Source organism: Equus caballus, chromosome 7, assembly GCF_041296265.1.
Source record: "Equus caballus isolate H_3958 breed thoroughbred chromosome 7, TB-T2T, whole genome shotgun sequence".
In the NCBI taxonomy this organism is placed as follows: Eukaryota; Metazoa; Chordata; class Mammalia; order Perissodactyla; family Equidae; genus Equus; species Equus caballus.
The window spans coordinates 63,800,057-63,826,241 of NC_091690.1; the positions used below are offsets into that span (position 1 = coordinate 63,800,057).

A 26,185-nucleotide genomic window follows, 5' to 3' on the forward strand; every position below is an offset into this window, starting at 1 on the left:
TTGTGTACAAATATAGAAAAAGGTTTATTGCAACATTATTTGTAGTAGAAAAACATTGCAAGCAAACTAAACATGCTTTATTAAGAGATTAGTTAAATCATTAAATTATAGCCATGAAACACAGGGCTCTGTAAAAATCAAAAGTCATATTGTTGGAGTACTTTCATGATATGGATAAAAAGCAGGTTCCACAATAACGTATATAGTATAGTCACAATTGTATAAAGAAATATATCCAAATAGGGAGATTAAGCCTGATTTTTATCTTCTGTTGTTTTTTTTGTTCTTTTCTTCAATGAATATGTATTGCTTTTGTAATCACAAAAACTATAGCAAAATAAGAAAGATATTTGACCCTTCTTTTACTTTTTCCACAAATGGTATTCTGATTTCCATTATAATGTATTGCTTCCTCATAGGAAAAGGCAGAAGCAATTTGTTTTTTAACATCAACAACTGTACCTTATCTCCTTTGGCTAATGCCATCTGTTCTGTCAAAGCATGATATAGATATTTGACTGTAATCATTGTAGTTTAATCTTTAAGTAAGGTCATGCTTCTAAATATCTTCTTGCCAATATTTCTCTTCACCTGCATAGATTCGACTCTAATTTTGAATTTTTTTCCCCTTCTAGGTAAACAACTACAGTTTAGAAGAAGTCACACATGAAGAGGCAGTAGCAATATTGAAGAACACATCAGATGTAGTTTATCTAAAAGTTGGCAAGCCCACCACCATTTATATGACTGACCCTTATGGTCCTCCTGATATTACTCATTGTAAGTACCATATTCAGTGTCATCTTTGAACAGGATGCCAGGCTTGCAAAAGTGGAATTCTACAAAACTTGGCGAAGTCCTCCGTTCACGTCTTCAGTCTTGTTTAGCCTGTGGAAATACTACAGCGGGATCTTGCACTTCACTCCCTGGTTGCTTTACAGAACCTTACCTAGTGTTTTGAAGGTGGGACACCCTGATGACTTGGCAAGTCCACTGTTTTGGAAAGGCTTAGTGATAGATGTTGTGGACAGTGTGATTATAACAACATAGGAGCAACACATGTTTGAAGGCTATTTCTCAAGCCCCTAAAGCATAATAGCTCTCAAGCTATGATATTCTCTCTTCCTAGTTCAAACCTATATGGTAGTAGAGTGGAAAAGAGATGCTGGCAAAATAGACCAGATATAGCAGAATGGTTCTTCCTGGGGGAGAGAATCTTGAACTTGAATGGTGAAATTATGTTCCTTAATCACCATCATCATTGCTTTTCCCATTTCCTGATTTTGTTATACTGGTAGGGAAGCCAGCAACAATTGTCAGTCACTATGGCACTAGAGGTGCGTTGGAGGTGGGGCTTCCAGAGCAACAATTCACCATGAGACGCTGTGCTGGGTCCTCACAAAGTCCACTGCTATATAAGCCCCATGTATTCTCCTCTTTTTAATAAGTTAATAAGAACCTCATCTAAGCTTCTGTCTTTGGGGACTAGATTTAGAAACAATCCATTTTTTGATGTGAGTTTAAGGGACATTTTTATTGACATCAGTAAGCTTGCTCATTCTGAAGTTTTGAGAAACCACTTGTAAGACTGGGAAATCAGAATGTCTTCAGGACCTGCCATTAATTAGTACTATGGTCTTAAGCAAGTCATTTAACCTCTCTTAGATGTAGATGTTTCTCTTGAGAGAAATTTAAAGCTTGAATAGTTTTGTTACCTGCCTATTACATTAACTATTGCTTTTCTTAATGGTGACTCTAAAATGACTTGCCCCAAAATATGTGTTTTATCAAGCAGGCAGTAAGCTGAGATCAGCCTTACGTTAGGATATGAGAGACTTTTAACTTTTAAAGTTTTTCAAACTGGATAAAATTAGAAAAATCAGCCTTGAGACTGTGAGCCATTTCATGAAGGGCTATAAGGTCAATGTCAAAGAGAGAAAAAGGAGAAAACAAAACTTGCTGTTCAATTCAAGAAATATGTATTGAGTAACCTTGATATCTACAAGACACCTTGCAAGGTAATATGTGGGATACAAAGGAGATACAGTCATGACCTTCACAAGAAGGAAGGCTAATGCAGATATATGAATAGCAGCAGTGTTTGGCAAAATAAGAGATATGCGTATGCCATGAAAGAGGTAAAAATCAATGTCCTTTGGGCACTCAAAGGAAGAGAATATCACCTGTTAGAAAAATCTTTATGCGGAGGGTGCCATTTGAATTTTCTCTTGAAGAATGGTTGAGGTTGCATTATCAGAGATGGGGTAGGAGACAGAAATTGTAGGTAGTTGGAACACTGGAACAAAGGTACAGATGTTGGGAAGAACAGACTTTGTTTGGGGACCAAAAGATATGGGTAAGGGGGACGTTGAATGGATCAATCTTGTAAGAATGGTGAAAGGGAGAGTTTATAATCAATACAATAGTGGCAATGGAGCGCATTTAAGCAAGAGAACAGCATGATCAGAGTTGGATTTCTCGATGTATGAAATGGATTTGAGGAGAAAAAGAGGGGTCAGGAGCCCTACAAAGAAGGGGTTTTCAGTCACTCAAAAAAGGAGATGAATTAGGTGGAGAAATAGGAAAGAAAGGCCTTTCTGGGATGAGAGTACAGCATATTTTGGGAATAAAGTCTTATACAAGAACCTGCTCCTAGGAGCCTTCTGTTTTTGATGATTGGATATTAATTGTGTGAAAAGAATGTGAGCTCTGCAATTAGAAAGCTAACATTTTTGTTTCAATAGAAAATTAATCATCATTCTGAAAATGTGTGCTGGGTCTCTCCTCCAATTCTTCTCTTCACCTAATTATACTAACTGCACTTATATATATAATTGTTATTACATCTTTCCAATCCTAAAGGTCACTGTGCTTGTACATACTAAGTGCAAACAAATAGCAACTTCCCCCTCAGGGAGGACAAGAACATCGTTGGCATGTAGCAAAGCCTTTCTATTTTTACAAAACTATAGAATGACATATTGAATCACCCACATAACAGTTTTCTTTGCTTTTCTTTTTTTCACCCCTTAGCTTATTCTCCACCGATGGAAAACCATCTCCTCTCTGGCAACAATGGCACTTTAGAATATAAAACCTCCCTGCCGCCCATCTCTCCGGGAAGGTACTCACCAATTCCAAAGCACATGCTTGTTGAAGACGATTACACCAGGTCAGATATACTTGTTGGTTAACTGAGTGTGTGATCCTTACCTGGAAGAAATTGCATCTGCCTAACATGTCAGCCCTTGTCTGGGGGGCTAGCTAAGGCTTCTGAGTACCACTCAAACTTATTATAGTCTTGCCTCCACTGGAAACCTGCAAATATTTGTAAATGTGTGTCATTCTCCTGTGTTAGAAGGCAAAACCACAAATTCTTTGTGGAGGAATAGTAACATATGCTTATCACTTTACAATTTATGAAAACTTTTGAAATCTGATCCCATTTGAGCTTTACAGCCATCCTGTAAGATGGGCATTATTACTGGAGGAGAGAAGATGGTGCTGAAGTTCAAAAAGAAGGCAGTAGCATACCAATATTACACATCTGATTAGTGAAAGAGTTATAGCTGAGCCTCATGTCTTTTGACTCTAAACTTCATGTTCTTGCCGCAAATTGCTACCTACAGTTTAATAGAACTGGGGAGTCAATCAACCCTCCCTCTGGTGCAGTAACTGCAGGTGGAAATGGAAAGGAAAGGTGTGAAATTAACTCCAAAATGGTTTGAATTTAATATACTCCATTAATCCCAAAGGAAAACAAGACAGGCGCAGAACCACATTGCTAATCCACAAAGTATTACCAAATTTAGTCAGCACGCCTCTGAAAAAGTCGGATCTGACAGTTTGAAATCGACTTAGTTTACTTAAGGGTCACCAGTAAAGATTCAATAAACACTGGATGATGAATAAATTAGTGAATGAACGGGCAGATGAATAATAAGAAATGTACATTTTTTTCTTTTTTATCTTTAATTGTTTTTGCTCCAAAGTAATATATGCTCATTGCATTTGGTGTAGTAATGCAAAGATGTTCAAGAAACAAAAATCTCCCCCAAACTCCCTCCAGAGCAATCTGTCTTGAGGTTGACAATGTGACAGCCTGGCTTGAACCTTTCATATATTCTCCACGTTCATACAAACATGTACAAATGCATACTCAGATATAGGAAGGGAGTGACCTTTTTTTTGTTTCAAGGAAGATTGGCCCTGAGCTGACATCCTTGCCCATCTTCCTTTATTTTATATGTGGGATGCCTGCCGCAGCACAGCTTGATAAGTGGTGCATAGGTCCTTGACCAGGATCTGAACCTGCGAACTCCAGGCTGCCAAAGTGAAGCATGCAAACTTAACTGCTGCACCACTGGGCCGGCCCCTTGACCTTGTTTTTATAACATAAGTTCATATTTTACACATTGCTCTGAAACTTGCTTTTCTCCATGAGAAGTACTTTTAGATTACATATAGATACGTATGCTTTTTCTGAAAGTGTTTGTATATAAAAATGATAGAGATGCACCCTTTCGGTTTCATATCCTGCCTGTCTAATGAAGCCATTTGTCAGCCTTTAAAAAGTCGAAGCAACTTCCTGCTGCTTTCCTCTCCTCTCTGGGACCCATGCATACTTTGGTCTTTTCATTCCTTTGCTATTTCTTTTTTAAATGATTAAGCATTTTCCATTTATTTTACAATTTCAGGTTTGCTGAAGTAGCTTGTTACATCTTTAGCCAAGGAATGAAATGTTTAGATGTTGCAAATGTGCATCTGTGCTGTAAATCAAATATAAACTTCTTCCTATGCTGAAACGTCTCATCTCTATGCTCGTAATTAAAATGAGGGCTGTAGCAAAGATAATCTTCGTGGCTCTCTAAAGAATTGTGCAAATAATTGGCACCTTTATTCACCAGAGCAATGATCTATTTGCTCTCATCCTATCGCTAATATTTGATATGATTTTAATTTGGAAATGTCACTTAATCTTACTAGGCCCCAGAGTGCATTAAAGTTTATTAAACCACCTTCATAATCCAGTCCTTTGCTAGCTGTTTTACGTACACTATCCATTTAACCCTTCCAAAAACACAGAAAGAAGGGCTTTTATTACCATTTTATAGATGTAGTGAAGTTCAGAGATGTTAAGGATTTTGCTTATGGCCACAGATTTTAAATAGAAAAACTGGATGCTCTACCAGCTTTAAAATCTTGGCTAGGAAGAAACATTTTAATTTTCTCCTTATTTTTAAAATGAAAAACAAGCCATGTAAGACTGTGCTCATCGTAGAAACATGTGGCTAGAAAGGGACCCAATAGCTTTGGTAAGCTCTAAAGACACCTAGATCAGAGTTGAGAACTACTTCTACCACTGGCTAACGGTATGATCCTGGGCAAATCGTTTAACCCCTGCAAGCCTCAATTTCTTCATTTGTACAATGGGACTAGTCATCACGTCTACCTCCACAGGTGGTTGTAATGATTAAATGAGATAATGCATGCAAAGAACTTTTAGCAGTGCCTGACACATAGTGAATATTAAATGAGTGTTATCTAGTTGCAGTAGCTATACTTATTATAATTCTTAATCCACCTAAGATGTCACGTGGAATGTTTTTACAGATGGTGTACTTGGAAGAGAGTCCACTTCTTCCTGAAGCATTATGTTTCACTGTTGAACTTCTTGTCTCACCTCCGCCCTTGACAATCTCACTAATAACTCTTGTGTAGAATCTTCTGAATGACTGATACCTGGCAAACTTGTGAAGTAAATTATATCAGTTTAGACACACACACACACACACGCCCCTCCCCCTCTCTCACTATGGCTGTGTCCTCTCACAGGTGCTCTGTGCTGTAGGTGTTACTGTGACTCACGGGAATTTTCTCAGAGGCAAATTCATTGCCTCATTTATAAATATTTATTGAGCACATCCCACTAGACAGCGGGCACTGCACAAGGAACGCAAAATTGTATAAGAAAGGACATCTGTAAAAACTATCAAATTCAGACAAAAATATAGGTAAACCAGTGAATCCCCCAGTGCCTATTACCTGATTATGCATATCCCCTCTGTGAAGTTTTCCATAAAGACTAATTTATTATTTTTTTGAATCCTGAGATTGTATATCTTGATATCAAAATGTCATTTCTTTTGTGGTAGCAAATGGCAGTTATTTTACTGTATTCTCATTAGAAAATGAAAAGTTGGCAACTTTATCTCAGTTCTCCTTTTTTAAATGTAAAAGATCTGTAAAATCCCGAAGTGTGGGAGCTACTAACAGAAACAAACAAAATTAGATCAATTCTATGAAGTGCTCTCAAGTCACCCTAGCAGAGTTCCCTAGCACCACGGGAGGCACTCAGTAAATATTTATAAATGAATTTCTGTTTTATGTGAATGCTACAGGAAAAGCCTATGACATCGAAGAAAGTTTTAAAGAGGAGATAACTCTTGAGTTTGAGCTTGAGAAAATACGTAGGCATTGGTCAGAGAGTCCAGAGATCAGGAAGGGCATTCATGGTAGGGGAAATTACATGTGTAGTCAAGGAAGACGTGAAATAGAATAAAATAAAAACAACTCTTACAGTTTGAAACAGAAGACTCATAAAGGAAAATGATACCTACCTGTAAATTATCTTTACATTCCTATCCTTTCTCTCATATACCACCTAGTTGTACAATTAAAAATATATATGGTAGTAGAAACAAAAAGATCACTACCATGCACTGTTAACACTAAGTGCTTTAATATGTATTACTCCTTTGATATTATTTATATTATATTCTTATCCTTGATTTTTATAGATAACAAAAATGCTCAAAGAGTTTAAGTAATTGCCTCATCTCAGACAGCAAGCAAATAGCAGAATCAAAGTTTGAATTCGGGTTTTGTCTGTCTCCCAAGGCCTCATCCCCACACTCGCACCCTCCATCTCATGCAGTCTCTTTCCATGGAGAAATGTTGGAGAAAGAGGATTGGCCTTACATCAGGAGACTGTGTTCTGACCCTGTAGTAGGTACCACTTACTTACCTAGATGACCCTGAATAAGCCATTTAATCTCTGTGAGTCTTGATTTTCTCATCTATAAATTTGGGATAAAGCATCTTCTAATTTTCTTACGGAATTGTGAAATTTTACCGTGATATGAGTGAAAGTCGTCATCTTTCAAAGGCCTATATAAACTTATTATTATCCTAAGGTGTTATAGTAGCTTATATTTAAGGCTTACTTTGTATTTTCCTAGAATAATACATAAGGGAATGAATTTCTAATGATGAGACTTGGGCTCATGGGGAAACATCATTTCTGTGAAATGGGAACATTCAACAACCTATGAAATCATATCAAATGGGCAGCCTTTTATTCCATATGCTCATTATATCTTCCTCTATCTCTTGTAAGACATATTTCTCTATTTTCCTGATTCATATTCACCTTTGCTGGGGAAATGTAGTAAGAACTTTTTAAGGAATTTTGATTAGAAGAATACTACGACTTAGTTGGAATTTTTGAAAATCTCTTCCTTACTGTTTAAGGAAATATATACCTGAGAAAACAGGGAAATTTTGGTTTTCCATTGATTTAGAGAAAGAGAGCATAAACAAAGGCCTTGGATAAAATGCTCTTAGGAGAAAGCCTACTGAGTCCCCTATAAGTCAGTATTCATTGTGGTGGAGATATTCTGGTCTTCGATTTTTGGTAAATGAAGCCATCACTGTGATGCTGAGATGGGTTTTTGGCTCAAGGAGTTATAGACTATTAGAGTTGGAAGGGCCATAAATGAATGTAGAGTCTAATCTTCCTCCATTTGATGGGTAAGGAACACAGGCCCAGCATGGTTTGTCGGCCATCTCTAAGTCCCATAACTTGAAAATAGTAGAATCTGATTTAGAACCCATGTCTTCAGACAGCCAGTCCACAGTTCTTTCTATTTCGGTAAGCTGATTTCACTTTTTTTGTTTTTTGGATGGAGTAAAAGGGGAATAATTATGAAAAGCTACAATCACTTGTGAATCACCGGTCACTTGTGAGCAATGCCCACTTTGTACGTTACCTACAACTATGGATTCTGCCTCTCCTGAGCCAAGTCTTCCTTGGTCACCCAGAAGGGATGTAAACTACACACTCTAACCATCTGGCTAAGTATTCTCAGGATACACAAACAAATCATTAGTACTAAAATGAAACCAAAAAATTTGGAGATGCAAAGTACAACTGCTCTTTGAAGATGTAGGGACTTAATTTATCAAATCATGAGTGTGATACATGTCATTATGAAAGCCAGGGACTTAATTTATAGCTGTAAGTGACATATTTCCCAGAAACCAAGTTCACCTGACCCTTAGCTTAGTATACCTGCGTGTCTTTCTGATTGGCTCTACATAATGCTCCCTCACATAATTTGGTTGTTCAAAAAGCATGCACTAAGTGAAGTCTCAAGAAAGATTTCTTGCCTCCAGAAACTTTCAAAGACCACTCCAAATCATGACTCTGATATTCATCAGTTTGACACCCTTATTTACTAAATAGATATTTACCAGCAGCCTATAGTCTGCCACCACTCTGTTCTCCCCAAATTATAGAACACTGGCTTACTGGATATAATATCTGAAATGTATTCCAGTTATCTTTTCTCTTTATTTCATTTATTTATTCATTTACTCATTCGATGAATATTTAGCTTGTACCATGTGTCAAGCACAATTATTAGCAACAGAATTACAATGGCAAACAAACCAGGCAAGGTTTGTTAGAGTCATTCTAGTGTATTGAATAAAGATATATAGATAAGCTAGTTAAGTTTAGATATTGATAAGCACTATTAAGAAAATAAAATAGGATAACATAATAGACAGTGATTGGGGAAGAGAACAATAGGAAGACTGAATTGCAAGGCCAAAGTCACTGAGGCAGGAATAAGTTAAGTGTGTTCCAGGAACAGAAAGAAGTCCAGCTTGGCTGGAAAGAGATGAGCTCATGGAACCATGGCAGAAAATTAGGTTGGAGAAGGAGTCAGGAGCCAGATGACGTAGGACTTTGTAGGTAATGATGAAGATGTGTAGCTTTAATTTTAAGTGCATTGAGAATCCATTAAAGAGTACTAACCAGAAGAATGAAATAATCTGATTTATGTCTTAAAAGAAAGCATCTCTGACTGCTGTGTAGAGAAGTAGAGGGACCGTTTAAGAAATGAGGGGAAAGATTATGGCAGCTGGGATGGGAGGTTTCGTGGGGGGCTACCAGGGGAAGAGAATAACTGTGGAGGAATCTGAGCTGTACTTCAGAGTTAGATTCAACAGCCCCTGTTCTACAGGAGGAGCAGTCGTGCCTCAGGCAGGCTGATTTACTACTGACCATTTCTATACTTTTCATAGCCTGTGGAGTAATCTTTCAGGAACAGCATAAGTGTTTGCCACTGGTACTGATTTTTTTCCCTTCGTGTTTAGATCAGAACTGGTTAGAGGCTAAAATCACTGTTTGTCAAATCTGTCTACCCACATGCCCTTAGGCCATGAAAAATGCAGTTGTTCTCCTCAGGATCTGAGGTAGAACATGAAGTTTTCTGTCCAAACATGAAACACACAAAATCTTGCGTTTTGTCATACAGTTTGGGAAATACCCTTAATTGCTTTAATGTGAAAATATTTTGATTACAGATTAAATTATTTTTATCCAAAATCTTAAAGTGAAACTGAGACAACAGAAAGGTTCTCTGGGGATAATCAGTCCCTGGCAAATACCACAAACCCCAAGTAGCATATGAGTTCCCAAGTTTGAGAAGCAGTGAGCTAAATTACACAAACTTGTCAGTTGTTAATTCTGTGTTGTAGAAATAGTCCCTTAGTAATGTCTCAGGATTTATGGTCTTCATTAGGGACAGGCTCTCAAAGAATTAGACAACACCTTCCATCAGAGTAAAGTCTGGGAGTATTCTAACTTCTCTCCTTTTTAACTTATATTTAATCACTTGAAACCATTTCTGGATGAGGTGGAAGTTCTTTCTTTTGTCACAGGAAGGAAATCTTTTCTTCCATGCCTTTAACCAAGTATCGTAGAAAAGAACTCGATGTGCCCTACGCAGACAATTGACCTTACTTTAGAATCAGGATCTGTGTAGCTGTGATTAGGTGTGTGGGCCCTGAAGACACCCTGCTGAGGGTCCCACCTTGATCACTTCCTATCTGTATGACCTTGGGTAAGTTATATAACCACTCTGCCCCAGTTTTCTCAGTTATAAAAGAAGCAGAATAATGCTTTCCATCTCATAAGCTTATTGTGACAATAACCTGAGTTAACACGTATAAAGCGCTTGGAAAAAAGTAAGCACTTGATAAATGTTAGCTATTATTAATACTATTTAAAACAAGGATTTAAGATGAACTACTCCACAAATAAAATCATGTTTTGGTAAACATCCTCCATGGAATGGAAATGTAGCCAACAATATCATGCAGCTGCTCAAACAAAATCTACGTGTACATTTTTTCAACTTATTTATCTTGCAGAGCACATTAGAACATTTTATTTCAGAAAGTTATATAGTCTTACTGCTTTATAAAGGATGTTTATTTGTATGACTACAATGAATGTCTAGTACCACCTGCATTGAAAATATAATATAGGATTCAGTGGAACCAAATATAATAAAAAACAGTCTATCAATCTGGCCTCTAGCGCTAAATACAATTGTCCTCTAGACAATTTCTTTATTTTGCCCTATTTTATTCGTTGTAGCTCTCAATGACTAATACCATGTAGCTTTTCCCCTAAAAAAGATTCTGTAAAAACATGGCATCAGACTCCTCACATCCTTTATAAAGTACATTAAAGAACTTAACTAAATCAAATATTCATCAGCAGTGTCTCTGAGTTATATGTTTTGCTCTGTGCTGCATGCCTGATTTCTCCGATGTGGAGCCTGGTACTATAATGTCTCTTTTGAAGCAAAGTGTAGTGATGGGAAAGGAAGAGTGGGACAAAACTAGTGAGACAGATGGAGGATAAACCATTAAGTGGAAGCCTCAAGGGAAGTTTTCTCTTTATTGATGGTGGCTCCACATAACCATTTAGTTTTACTTACATAAACTGTGAGGCAAGATTGATAGAGCTATCCTGTTAGAAACAGAGAGAGTGGGTATGCTAATGGGGAAGTTGACAAATCTTAATTAAAGGAAGATATCCAAATATGTATTGGAAAACATGTTAAGCTGTTGTTTGCTGTTGGGGAAATGAATTTAATGTTAAGAAAAATGAAACAATAATGGTGATTCTAAGACTGTCTTTTATAGATATTTATCATTTCCTATGTACCTAATAAATTAGCCAGACATAAACACACAACACTAGGCCTTATAATTTTATGGAAGATGGTTGTTGCACATTGATCTATTGCACATCTATTGTTGTTATAGAAGTAAAATTCAAATACCATGTAGATAGTTATTTAATGAATGCTGTATTACATTTTAATAGAATGAGTTCACCCTTGGCTGGTTGAGGCAAAAAAGGATAAATGATGGCAATGGAGAATTTTGGAGTGACCACTGTAGAAGTAATCAACCATTAAATGACCCCTGTCCCCTTACATTGCAAGTTAACTAATATCACCAACACAATGTGCAGCTTATTTCTAGCCATTATCTGTATGATACTGAAACAGAGTGCGTATTATGATTCAAGACAAGCAGACATGGCCTCTTCCTCTAGGAGTTTATTTCCACATCTGTATGTCAGTAAAGTAATAGTAAATATAAGTCAGCTGATTCCTAATTGTCCACATGTGGATATGTACTTTGAAAATTATCCATGACAACAAATCCCTGAGTGACCTCTTGCAATCTCCTATATCACTAGCTGCTGTGGGTAAGATTACCATATTAATATTAATGATTACCTTAACGAAATATAAGAAAATTGTGGGGTACAATTATTGTATTCCAAAGACTTATATTCTTATATATTATAGACTTATAAATTTCATAAGTTTTGGCTTGCATCATTCACTTTTTGCTTCTAGGGAATTTAATTAATCTAGAAATGAAGCAAGCTATATCTGAGTAAAAAACCATTTAAAAAATACTGCCTTCATATATTTTCCCCACACATCCTTTTCAATCTTTATATCTATTTCTTACCCCTTTTATTGTCTTATACCTCTTTGTTTCTTTCCAGTAAGTTCTGTCTTATTTTATTAATTTCCCTAATTGTAAAAATAATGTGTATTTGTAGAAAAGATGTAAAATAATAAAAATAAAGAAAAACTAATAAAAGTTACCATATCACCACAAAAGGATAATCATTATTAATATTTGATATATTTCCTTTGAGGTTTTTTTCTATATCTGTATATTTGTTTATAAAATTTGGGCCATACTATGTACAGTGTTTTTTTTTTTTTAATTTAACATTGTATCTTGAGCATTTTTTTCACGTCCTTAAGTAGTTTTCAAAAACGTATTTTTAGTAGCTGTATATTATAGAGGAGCCATAATTTACTTAACTACTTTCCTATTCTTGGACATTTAGGTTGTTTCTAGGATTTTCTTATTACAGATAATGCTTGTACAATCTTTCTGACCCCATCTCTTGATTATATATTTCTTTAAGATAAATGCCTAAATCCCCACTGCCTAATCAGCACCTCACTTGGTTGCCTTATAGACATGGCACACTCAACATTTCCAAAAGCAAACTCTTGATGTTTGTCCCCAACCTGCCCTTCCATAGGAAATATGATCCATGATCAAGAGAAAAATCAACCAACAGAGACAGACCTAGAAATGATAGAAATGATGGAACTGGCAGGCGAGAAGATTAACAAGCTATTATAAATATGGTCAATCTCTCAAAAGAGTAGGGAAAGAAATGTGAATGGAGAGAAATGGAAGATATGAAATTAACCCATATTAAACATCGAATGATAAAAAAATAGTATCTGAAATGGAAATTAATATCACAATAGACACTGCAAAAGAAAGAATTGTGAACTTTAAAGCATGGCAATAGAACTTATCCGAATGAAGCACAGCGAGTAAAAAGACTAAAAAGAAAAAAAACATTCCAGTGACTTGTGGCACCAGAAAAGGCAGACTTTGAAGTATCAAATAGTCAAAATTTTAAACATTTGATGAAAATTATAGTCATATTGGTCTAAGAGTGTCAACCAAGCCCAAAGACATTATGAAGAAAGGAACATAATAAAAATAGATTTCTTGTGAAAACTAATGCAAGCCAGAAGATGATAGAGTAATATCTGTGAACTAGAGCGGGGCTGACATCAGAGTTTGTGGCCTGAGCAGCAGCATCGTGGAACTGTTATGACTAAGAAGGGGAAGACTGTGGAAGGGCAGACTGGGGACAAATATCAAGAGTTTGTTTTTGGAAATGTTAAATGTGTGATGTGGATAAGGCAATCAAGTGAGATGCTGATTACGCAGTGGGGATCTAGTAATTAGCAAGGCTGGAATCTGAACACATTCAGCCTGGCTCCAGGATCTGTGTCTTTGACCATGCTGTTAAAGGTCATGCACCTGATACATAACAGGATCGGGATTCAAGCTAACTCCAAAGTCAGGCTCCTTTTGTTGCACTGCATGAGTGGCATTATTAGCTTTAAGATTTCTGGAGTCTCCTCTGTGCTTCATGTTAGTCTTTGATTTTTCTTTTGTCCACAAAGGTAGAGCTAAAGTTTTGTATCATTGTCTCCTCCCAGCAACACTTACAACCTATTCAGGGGAGGCAATCAGCTTTCCTCAAGAAGAAGTAAGACCTCCTGGATGGTGCAGTTCCAGGCAGGGGTTCAGTCCTTAATGTCTGTCATTTTGGCTATAACACCAGACCCCATATAGTTGCCTTAATGAACAGTTTAAATCCTTACTGAAAGAACTTAGCAGTCCTGTGAGTATATGTGCCTCTGTGTAAATATTTAAATGTCAACCGTCATCCTAGATGTTTTTAAATTAGGTTGACCTTGAAGTAGAATGATGTAAGTTCTTGCTCATGTAGACTGCATCCTAATGGGAGTGCTGTCAACTGATCCATTGGAGTCTGATATTTTGCTTTATTTTCTTTCCCCTAATCTTTTTCTAAAGTCTCATTTACCATCTTGAGAGAGGGGATGAAGTCAGAATGAAACAGCTGAAATAAATGTGGTAGCCAGAGATTTCAAAGTCAATTATGTGAGGCCTTGCTCTGAATTTATAATAGTGTTGGTAACCCTTATATCTGTCTAGTACTGCACAGATATTTTTCTATTTCTCATTTACTTCCTATAACACCATACAAAATGGGCAGAGAGATGTTGTTATACCTGTTTAAGAGATTGAGAATCTGAGATGATAGCGATTCCATGATTTCCCCCATGACAAGTTGAAAGTAAGTGGCAAATCCAGAAGCAGGGTAGCATCTTGGTTAGGAGCACAAATTTTGGAGTCAGAGTAACTCTGGGTTCACCACTTACTAGCTGTTTGACCTTGGATGAGTTATGTAACCTCTCTGTGTCTGCTTTCCCATCTATGACTATACCATGGATTATTGCCAGGATTAAATGAAGTAATCTATGTAAAACACTTTGAACAGAGCCTGGCACAAAATAAGCTGCATTCAGGTTAACTATTATTATTATTATTATTATTAGCTTTGACTTCTAATTCAGGGCACCATGGTGATTACAGGCCTGGCCACAGCTGTGGTGATTAGCAGTGCTGGTTAGGGATGGTGGATTGAGATCAGGAAGTGAATGAAGGGGAAGCAGCTTCCAAGTAGCCAATAAAACATAGATTTATACTATACTTACATTTGCCTTAAAAATTCAATTTTGAGATTTTATGTTGATTTAGTGATGTTTCTTTTATATTTCAATACCTTTTAAAAATATATATTGATCTTAATTAAGAAGAATTTATTCAAAACCAGACCTAACTATAAAAGTTATAAAGAAAGAAAAGTCTGTGTTAAACTGATTTTAATTTAAGAACTCTAAAATTAAATATTCTAGAATGTTAAGTAAACACAAATATGTACCTTCCCCAAATACTCAGATTTACCATCCAGGCACCATAAAATTTTTTAAGGAAATACAGTGTTTATTTCTGCATATCCTCATGATTTGAGCACAGAAATCAAGTATATCCATAGCAACATCTATAATGACACCTCTCATTTCCCAGGGGTAGCATTAATTCCAGGGCTTCACTGTGTATCATTAGATTAGACCATGTATGGTTGGACAAAGTTTCACATACAGTATATATCCAAATCCATATAATGCTGAGTGTAGCTCTAATAAGGTTATGCTGAGTTTAAATTCATGAGAACTAAAGGGAGCAGTATAGCAGTTGCAACTGGGCGTGGAACTCATAGTGGGAATGTGGTCTACTTGGCTAAGGCAAAGTAGGATCTTCCCCAGAACCACTGTCTTCTGTAGCTTAGAGAGAAATACTTGGTTAAATTCTGCTTACAAAAATTGTATATTTATATAAAATATCTGATCTATATCATCATATATATATCCTCATATATATCATCATATATCATAATATAAATATCATATCAGATATATATCGTGTCTGATATATATCAATATATGTATCTATATATGATATATATCTATGTACATATCTCTGTATATATATCAGATATCCATATATTATATCTGATATATATCGTATCAGATATCTATGTGTATATCACTGGTGAAATAAAGGTAGTATTTCTTACCTACCCTTGAAAAAAGAACTTAATATTTACACTTTACAGATATTAACATTTGTCGGCTAAATACTATCATTAAGTAAAAAAGTTTTAGGGCAATACTTATTATCTTGTTTCAGTTGGAATTGAAAGAGATAATGCAACTCAAAAATGTAATGACTTCTTACCTTTATCAAAAAGAACAGATCTACTATCTAAAATTGTAGTTGGAAACTCTGACAGCCCATCAGTCACCTGTGAAACTTTGGTAAACGTGGAGTCCTGATCCCCACACCAGATCTGCCAAATCTGGGTGTCCGGGGAAGGACTGGGACATTAGTATTAAAAACAGAACAAACACCCTCACAGGTCATTCTGATGCACAGGCAGGTTTTGGAAACGCTGACTTAAATTCATTATGTCTTTGACTTCAGAATAATTATATCCCCAGAAGCAGAAGCAAAATGGAGCACATTAGAAGAAAACATGGACAGGCATTTCTCCCAGAGAGTAAGTTTTCACAGAAACATCGGATGACCCTAACCACTGACAGTACTGGTAGTAATGTGCAAGGAAAGGGCATTGCTCTTGAGCAAGAGTTGCCAAACGTTGAATTTGTTCAGTGGTGTTTAGATTTTATAATTAAAAGTGCTAGCTATTTAAATACACCACACCTGTAGCAGGTATGCATTTTATTCTATAAACACAGTTTTTTTACAAAATGGCACATTACTTTATTTCCTTTAAATCAAATTACATCTGATAATAGGCCTCTGTCTTGCCCGATTCTCCTTTTAAAGTCCTCCCTGAATATTAATCCTTTAGGAGCTCAGATTTTGAAGAACAAAAAGCTGGAAGAGAGTTTCTTCGAGAAAATACTGCTTTCCCTCCTGTAGCACAAATCTCCAGCGAGGCTTGGGAATACAAAGTCCTAATTATCTGCTTTGAATTTGGGACAGAAAAAACATGGCAAGTTCAAAACACAAATTAATATTTCAATAAATTATCCTACCCCCCTCATTTATTATTTATATTGCTTCAGAAAAAGTGGCTTATATTAGTCCAATTCAGAAACACTCTACTCCCTAACCCCCTTTTCCTGTTGAAATGACTGTTTTTATAAAAGAATCTTAGATACTTGTAGGTTCCTTAAGTACACAGTAACCCCCTTACAGCAGAACAGACAATATCCTTGTGACTAAATACACATCAGAGTCAGAAGTAGCTGTTGCTCATCTCATGGACCTATCATAGGTGCCAAAGAAGAAAAATAGAGGCTGTAGGGAAGTGAATTGAGAATTCTAATCCAACTTCCACACCCATATTAGGCTGCCACCTTCCTACCTTGGATCTGTTGTGTGCAACTAGATGCTCCTCAGGGGAACCCAGAGATCTAGATTCCTCTACAAACACAGAGATTCAACAATGCATGCAACTACCATACACTATGGGCAATTCTTATTTTGCTTTATGTTTGCCCACTTGTATCCTTCAGTGAAGTATTGCATAGTGAACATTGGAGCCAAAGAGACCTGCATTCAAATTGCAGTTTGACCACTTCCTCATCAGTGCCTCTCTGAGCCTCAGTTTCCTTGTCCAAAAGCTATAGGTAATAAACACTGTGAAAGAATATTGCTGTGAAACTTAAAGGTGATGATGTATGTGACCAAATAGTGACTGGGGAATTTGAGGATCCTCTGTTATTGCAGTAATCTTAAATTCAACTACTTCCCTTCCCTGCCTCACCACCCAAAATATCCAATTCCAGAGCCCAGGCAAGTCATGTAGATTTTACAGAATATTTCACGTGGAGACAAAGGAGAAGATTACAGAATGACTTTACTCTAAACTCTATATTCTGCATTCCACACTGCTGGGCACTGAGGTATCCTGAATTGATCTCAAGATTCTTGACACAAACCTATGGAGTCCACTGGCTCTTTGATGTTTCAACCATGACTTTTCACTGTGCCTATTTTTTATTATGACCCTCATGCAGTTTGGCTACCTGGTATCCATCTTAGCTACAATCAGAATGTACCATTCTAAAATTTCTTCCATCTGCTGAATCTATTCCAGATTGGTTAGATATAGTAGATGGAAGCTTCAGCTCTATTGATAATCTTAAAAAGAAAAAGGAAAGTCTCCTCTATCTGGTTTCATTATTGCTGTATCTTCATCCCAGTAGTTCACTTAATAGCAGCTCTGACTTTCAATGAATGTACTGGTCCAGTTGAGTTCTCCAAAAATGCAGTCTTCTCTGGATCCTCAAGATAGGCCAGGAGTCTCTCCCCAGGTGGACTTCAATACCAATCATCTTATCCCTTTGTGTAATTTGTGCTCTTACTCAATGTTCTTAAAATACTTGGGCCGACAGTGTACAAGGAGAGACCTCCTATTTAAAACTCCTCAGAACATGAACAGGGGGGCCAAAGGTAAGATTGTCTCAAAAGTGTGTTTGGCAGGGAGGGAGAGGAGGTTTGAGAAATGGTGAGAATAATCTGGTGACTGTGGAGAGTACAATTAATATTAGCTGAATTCTGCCAATGCCAAGCGTTCTGATAAGTCTTTTGGATACTTTATTCTATTAATTTTTACAGTAGTCCTGTCATGTGCTATCACAAATGTATAGGACTGAATATCAGAAAGATTAAGTGACTTGTCTAAATTTGCACAGCTAATAGGTAGTAGAGTTGGGACTCACACTTGGTCTGTGTTTCACTAAAATGTGTCACCACATAGGAGATTAACTATCTCTAAAATCCCTCAAGTATACGTAACCCACTTAATGTCCCCAAGATCTGAGAAAGTTTATTTTGTCTATTAAAATAGAAGCTCTGCTATAAATGGTATCATGTGTTGTGCCTTGCCATATTTTCAGACATATCTTCTACTTCTCCCCTTTATGCCCCCATGCTCCAACCAACTTAACCAGATAACTAGCTTGCTTTGCCAGCCTCCCTGCTGGCTCTTGCAGCATCATCTGCTTCCCTTAGCCACCTCCCTGTTCATTTTCACATGTCCAAATACTATCCATTTTTCAGGGCCCAGTTCCAATGATACTTCCTCATAAAATTCTCCCTAATTCTTCCTGCTGGATAGCATTTTCTCTTCATTTGAATCCCCAAGACAGTTTGTCTTTCCCTCCCATCACACTTAATCATTTTTAACTTTATTTTTATCAAACACACACACACACATACGAGTGTGCATACACACACATATTCTCATCCTCTCTCCAAGACAAAGTTATGCATGAGGGAAGAATCTATCTCTGGATCAGATTTTTATCTTCCACATCACCTAGATTAGTATCTGGTACATAAAAATAGTTATTTACTGAGTGCCTATCATATAGAAGTGATTTGTTAAGGCTTTATCTCATTTAATCTCATAGGAGTCCTAGAAGGCAGGTCTTATGAAGCCATTTTCTAAATAAGGCAGCCAAGATTAAGACAATGCAGGTAACTTTCCCAGAGTCACACAGCTAAGTAAGTCGCAGAACAGTATTCAAACCCAGATCTTGTAGCCTGAAAGCTCATGCTCTTTCTACCATGTTCATAGCTCCCTGTATGTTTTCAAAGTACAGTAAATATATGTTAAATGAATGAGGAGATGCATTGGTAAAAAAGACTACAGTTGCTATAAATTTGTTTTAATTGCCATCATTTCTATAAAAAGATTTTAGCTAGCACATAATTTCCCTAAAGTAGACTAAACTTTAACTGGAATCTTCTTAATAACTGAATGTATTTGCATAACTGAAGACATTTGAGATTCTGACAAATTTAAATAGCAAACATGGTAATTTAGCCACTTAAACCATCCTGTTAGTCATAACCAATTATTCATAATGCTGTTTTACCACTCTTATAATATTTGTTAGCACCTGTGCATCACGTAGAAATAAAAGTTGTTCATTATTAATGAAAAACTAGCCCTAAGGTGGGAAAATTTATATTTCCTATCTATGAGTTGTTTGAGAATATAAGATCTTTGGGGATGAATTAAACAAGACCCAATACAAATCTCTAACAGTCCTCTGGAGTAGAAAACTATTTTAAAAATACAAGAAATATAATTAAGGAAGTCAAAAGCACCTATAATTCCACCACTCAGAGAAGGCACTGTTAACATTTCAGTGGCTTTTCCATATAGACATACAGATATGCTTCTTACAAAATTGGCATCATACTACTTATGCAGATTTATGGCCTTTTATCTCTCAGCTTGTATGATGAACAATTTTTAATGTCATTTAAATGTCATTTAGCAAACATGCAATATTGAGAGAAAATAAAAATTTTATGTAGACATATTTCCCAGAAATGATATTCAGCAAATTTCCTAGCATATGCTTCCAAACTCTTTTTCTCATTACCTATGACATAAAATTGGGCTCATACTTTATATTTTTCATTTACAAAAACTAGATTAAACTGTATATGTATCAAGTAACATGCTTTCTTCACTTAACAATATGTTGTGAATATTTTTCCATGTCATCAAATCTGCTTCCACAGCAATGTTTAATGCCTACATGTCTGTCCAATACTGGTGAAAATATCTGTTTTTTCCAGTGTTTTGCTTTTATAAACTTTGTGACAATGGTGTTCTATGTATACCTATTGGACTCAATTTGGTAGGACAGATTACTGGATGTGGGATTTCTGGGTCATAGTTTCAGCAGTTTATACCTCCACCATGAGTGTATGAAGAGGGCCTTTGCAGCTGTTAGAGAAAAGGTAGATGGTGCTATGTGTACTGACTTGGAAGGATGTCTAATATACATTGTAAAATTTAAAGATAAAAGCAGTAGCATAAGAAATATGATCAGATTTTCATTCAAAGAGTATATATCTGCATGCTTATGTAGAGCTTTGATATAGATATGAGTTTGGGTGCAGATATAAAGAAAGATATAGTGTTGTGCTCTGGGAAAACAAAAGTAAATTAAGCATATTTGCTGACTTTAAAGAATGCAGCAAACCAAAAGGAGAGTCAGAGTAAACAAGTAAATTATACTACAGTGTGAATGAATGTGCTGGAAGGCAGGGTAGTGGCAACAGAGGGGAGCTTTCAAGGCAAGGGGCCAGATGGTTGCCAGATAAAGTAATGATAGCCAGTTAAATTTGAATTTAGACAATGATAAATAATGAATAGTTTTTACTATAGATATGACCCATGCAATATTAAAATATTTATATTAGATTTATTCATTGTTTACCAAAATTCAAATTTAACTGAGCATTCTGTACATGTTTTCATTTGCTGAATCTGGCAACCCTGGGCATGGCCAAAAACATGTTTTTGTCATCATAAGAGGAAATCATCTCTTAAGAATGAATTCACATCCACAAAAATGACAAGAGATGAATGTACAAACCAGGTGGCCAAGTGCCAGATTTCCTGTTTAAATACCTGTGGTAGTCCTAACATTTCCTGAGTGCCTGCCAGGCACTGTGCTAAGTGCTATTCAAGCATCATTTCGTCTAAGACTCATAAGGCCCTAAGAGATAGGCACTCCTCTTGCCCATGTGGGAAGAAACTGAAGCATACAGGTAAACAAATTGCCCAAGATCACATGGTTTATAAGTGATGGAGCTGAAACTTGAATCTAGATGGTCAGACTCACAGCTTGCTCTCTTTGTTTTATTCTTTACTGCCTTTAAAACAGAAGCTATAATTGCCAAGATGACCAAGAAATATAATTAGATCCTTGAGGGAAAGTAGATGCTAGAAAAAGAGTTAGAAAAAACCCAGAATATAATGGTTACACCCTCAAGCTTTGCTGCCAGACAACCTGCCTGAGTTCAAAGAACAGCCCTGCCACTAACAAGTCAGCTATGTGAGGAGAGGCAAGGTAGCACTAAGCCTGCAGATAATAGTATTATATGAGTCTGAAGATCCACGGGAGGATTACATGAGATAGGATATATGAAGCATATGTAGCACAGGGCCTGCCTCATAATAAGTTCCCAAGATATTTGTAAATTATTATTACTCTTATTAGTATTAAAAGTATGTCAGAGTACAGAAACAAGTGGCAATCACGAAGAATATACTGAAGAATATACTGTATGAGAGTTTAGAAGAGAGAAAAATCTGCAATCAAGTGTGTACTTTAGAAGGCCATATAGCAAAAAGAGGAGTGAGATTGTGCTAGAAAGCAGGAGCAAGTTATACATATGTTCACAGGAACTTCCTAACATATAGGCTTGGAAGAAAGGACCGATATATGTAAATTTTAGTTGGATGTGAACCATCAACTCCCTGGAATTAATGACCTCAGTCTGCGTCTTTATGAAATCCCAGTAGAAGTGCTTCTTAGTAAGCAGTCCTCTCCAAAGAAAGCATGGCAGTGCTTCAGCAGTTTCTTGTTATTGTGGACATCTTATCTTTTCTTCCTGGCCACCAAGCAATCTTCATAACCTGCTTCAATAACAGGCCCGGAAGAGTAAATGGTAACAGCTCCATAAAATAGAGAAAAATGTACCATTGCAAAGGTAGGAGAGAGAAATCTACTTAAGAGGTTTGGTTAAAGCCACCTCATCCTTCCTGTTGATAAATGGAGAATTACATTTGAATATTATTTTTCCTTCTAGGGATCTGCTGTTATGCTCAAGCTGAGCTTTCATTCAGTTAAAGGTGTAAGGGGTTTTCTCCCCCATAGAGTCTGTATTAATAATGTAAAATTGGCAACTAAGTATATAGTTGAATTAGTATTTTGCTTTCTATTTTAGAAGATATGATTTTGCTAAACATATTCAGAAATTCCTATGTAGGTGTGAATTTTAAAACTCAAGATCTTATGGAATTTGGAAACCTTTTGTTTAAGGGTTACAGATATAAATAATCTTCAAGCCTCTGAGCAAAGAAAACGATTATTGTAGAAGAAGAGTTTTTGTTCTGTAATATTATGTTTTAATACCATGATAAGCAGAAAGAAACACTGGGGAGATATTAGGATTTGGGCCTTCTTTTAGGGGGGTCTTTGTGATGTTCCCCATATTTTTCCTCCTGTCATTCAAACTCTACTCTACAGCCCTGCTGAAAGGGCAAACCCAAAAGGATCAGGTGGCTTATCCTCCAGCCACATCTGAATGGACAGGGTGTATACTTGACCATGAGGATGCCAATCCAGAGGCCAACCAGTGACCAATAATGTGGCTTACTCAAAAAAGTGAGCTACGTTTATCAACTTATCTCTTAGGAATTTTTAGTTGAAAAGCTAGCCAAATATGCAACTATCAGTGAAAGGTGAAGCTAATGGGTAACCACGTAAAAGAGGCCAGATGGCCCACTGTGAGTTGTGTATAAAATCGACATTATTAGTAAGCAAAAACTATAAGGTAAAGAGTATCTCATTATAAATCAGCAGTTAAAGAAGTGGTGGAAAGAGAGAGGAGAAAGAAGTGACACAAAAAGGTGTTATCTTGGTGAGAAAGCTCTGGTGTAAATATCCAGCTCGCTCGATCTCACTCTTCCTGATCTCTGGTGGTTCAGCCTTTTCTGAGGCTGCATTCACGTATGTCCTATTACCTGAAGTCGCTCGAGTAAGTCTCTGTTCCTTGCAATCAAATTTCCTTGCAAACAAAATGAATGCTCACTGAGCAAGGGGACATTTTGTGTTATTCACTACTGTTTACCTGGACCTGGTACAGAGTAGGCCTTTGGAAATATTTATAAAATGAATGAATGAATATACAAACGAACAGACAAAATGACTGAACTCCTTCAGTTGCATTCAGTGGGAAGAGCACTAACCTCCATGGCTTCCCATCTCCTGTGGATATTATAGTTGTAGTCAAGACCTGCCTACCTTTTCAAGTCTATCTCCTGCTCAAGCCTTTAACAAACTTCCTAAATGGGACATGTTTTCAGATTCCTCTTTAACGTTGTGTATGCTATTTATTACCACTTCCTAGAAAACCCTCTTTTACCCTATCCTAACCACACACTAGGATCCCTACTCTCTACCACATTTTCTTTCACATTTCTTTAGTTCAGTCTCTCCAAAATGGTAGAGAATTAGATGCTTTCACCTCCCACTCTCCCCACAGCTCCAGGTACAATTTTGTACTCCATTTTATTCAACATTATGAAATAAAGCATTTTCCTACATTATTAAAATTTTTCATGAGTACTAACTTTAATGGCTCAACAGTAAACCATCATGTGGACATATCTCATGTTTTATACCTTTGTCTCCTTGTTGCACATTTTGATTGTTTCATTTCATTTTTCTTTTATAATAAACCACAGTGACTTTTTCTCTGTGGAAATCTTTGTCCACATTTTTTAATTTTCTTCTTAGGATTGCACACTAGAGGTAGAATTGTTGAACCAAAGGGCAGGATTACTTCTAAAACTCCTGAAACATATTGACAAATTGCTTTCTTGAAATACTGTAAGGGGGTTTTACACTCCATAGCACCAGCAATCTGAGTGTCTACCTCACCATACCAAAAGTAAGTTGTGATTTATTGATTTTAAACTCCTTTATTATTTTTAAACAGGCAAAGAAGGCATGTCATTTAATTTGCATTGCTTTTATTCTTAGTGAGGTTAAATATTTATACTTATGTGTCTATTTGTCATTGGTATTTCCTCTTTTGTGATTGGGTGCTAACAGCCTTATCTATTTTCTCCTGAAAATTTATGATTTTTCTTATTGAGTTGTAGGAGCGTCTTAAAAATATTGATAAATATATTTGAGCAGATAGTTCCCCAGTTTATTGCTTGTTTATGAGGTTTTTTACTTCAGTGGTTTTAAATTTTAATGTAGTAGTCAAATCTCTCATCTTTTATGTGATTTCTTCCATTTATTTTATGCTTAAAAATTTCTTTTCCGTCAAGATGCTAGATAACTATTAACCTGCTTTTTTTGTAGATTTAAATTTTATCCTATGAGTTTAGTTAAGAAAAAAAACCTTTAAAAGTAGTTTTACAAAAATATGAGTTTAAACACTATGATAGGACATGTTGAGCCTTCCTCAAATGATTCAAATCCATGTCTCAAAGGCCTTGGTCTGGCTATAATACTGACCCTGTGCATCTTAGATAATCTTTGTTTCAACATCTTCCAGAATGCCACAAAAATACTACTGTAGCTGGACACACTCACCTAATACCAAGGTATAATGATCTCTGTCCTCTTTGGAAATATACCTGTGACAGTCACCATTGTCAAGGTCATTGACTTTCAACTTCTTAGTGTAATAAAACACTCCATGAATCATTTATAGCCCACTGTCATGAGAGGGCCAAATTTTGTTAAAATCCAAACATTCTTTGAGGAAATAAAGCACTTTAATAATTCAAAACTTTCACAATGACTTTAAATTGTGCAGTTCTTACTCTGCCATTTCTCTCCTCAATAAGCAAACATAATAAAATATATCTGAGAGTGATGTTTGTATAGAGAAAATGGTGAGCCAGTCCTAATTTCTATTTTTAAAAAGTAAATTTTTATAGATTATGGTACATAGACTATTATTAACAGCAAATTACTTATGGCCCAACAAGTTGATATAACACCACAGCTGTGTGCCATAGACGAGAGCAAATCATTGTGAAGGTGCAGGGCAGGCACAAATTAGGAGTCAGAGTTGGGAATGATATCTTCTTGGAGGCAGTGATAATAATTGAGAAGTTCAGAGAAATTTGAGCATCAACCTCCAGGCCCATGGTAGAGGATCAATTGCATTTTACATGTCAGGAGCGAAGTGAGTCTTTAGGAGGCATCATTATGCAGTGCATTTTGTGATCCTAAAAACCACTGATTTTTATTTTCTGTGTTCACCTCTCCTGTGGAGAATCCACATTACATTAAAGTACTAATGTGTGAACTGCCTGACTGAGGAGCAACATTCTCAGAGGTTATGCATAATCTGTGAGCATAATTGCCTGAGAGTAACAATCAAGATAATACTGGCTGCTGTTTGGTGAGCTCACAGTGAGTGCCATGCACTGAGCTAGGTGCCTGACGTGCATTCTTCCTATTTCTCACAGCCACCCTCATGTTGATACTACTCTCCCCACTTTACAGCTGTAGATGCTGAGGCTCAGAGAAGTTAAGAAACAGCAGAAGGTCACATAGGTTAGAATTTGGAAGAGCTGGAATCCAAATCTAGCTCTGTTTCTTTGCCCTCACCACATTGTTTCATAGTAATTTACCTTTGTGTGTAATTTCACAGTTTACAACTTTGCTGGTATACAGAAAAGGCTTTTAATATCATTAAAATGAGGAAGCTAAGTGTTGAAAAACTAAGCAAGTACGGTGCAAATAGGCAACTACTCCAAGGACCCCAGTGAAAGTCCTTGGGAGCCCAATCTGATGGTGCTTAGAATTAGGGCGTGAATGGGTTCTTACAAAGCATCTACACCGGTCCATTCTCTGTATCTCTCTATATCATACTTTAGTTCCTGATAGCACCTTCACCAAATGGCTGACACTTTTCTACTTAAAGTTCAGTGTAAGAGAAGTCAGCCTAT

At 36.5% G+C, this 26,185-nt stretch overlaps 1 protein-coding gene across 48 annotated transcripts in view; it reads left to right on the plus strand.

The window, feature by feature from the left end:
* The window catches only part of DLG2 (discs large MAGUK scaffold protein 2), a 1,837,299-nt gene that overhangs the window by 1,375,665 nt on the left and 435,449 nt on the right, over positions 1 to 26,185 (plus strand). For all 48 annotated transcript variants that reach the window (XR_011441029.1, XR_011441028.1, XM_023646512.2 and 45 more), the window contains 2 exons: positions 636 to 780; positions 3,034 to 3,172. Coding sequence is in view for 46 of the 48 variants with exons in the window: in XM_023646512.2 (XP_023502280.2) it covers positions 636 to 780; positions 3,034 to 3,172 (284 nt within the window). In the remaining 2 variants the exon portion in view is untranslated. The remainder of the gene's footprint in view (positions 1 to 635; positions 781 to 3,033; positions 3,173 to 26,185) is intronic.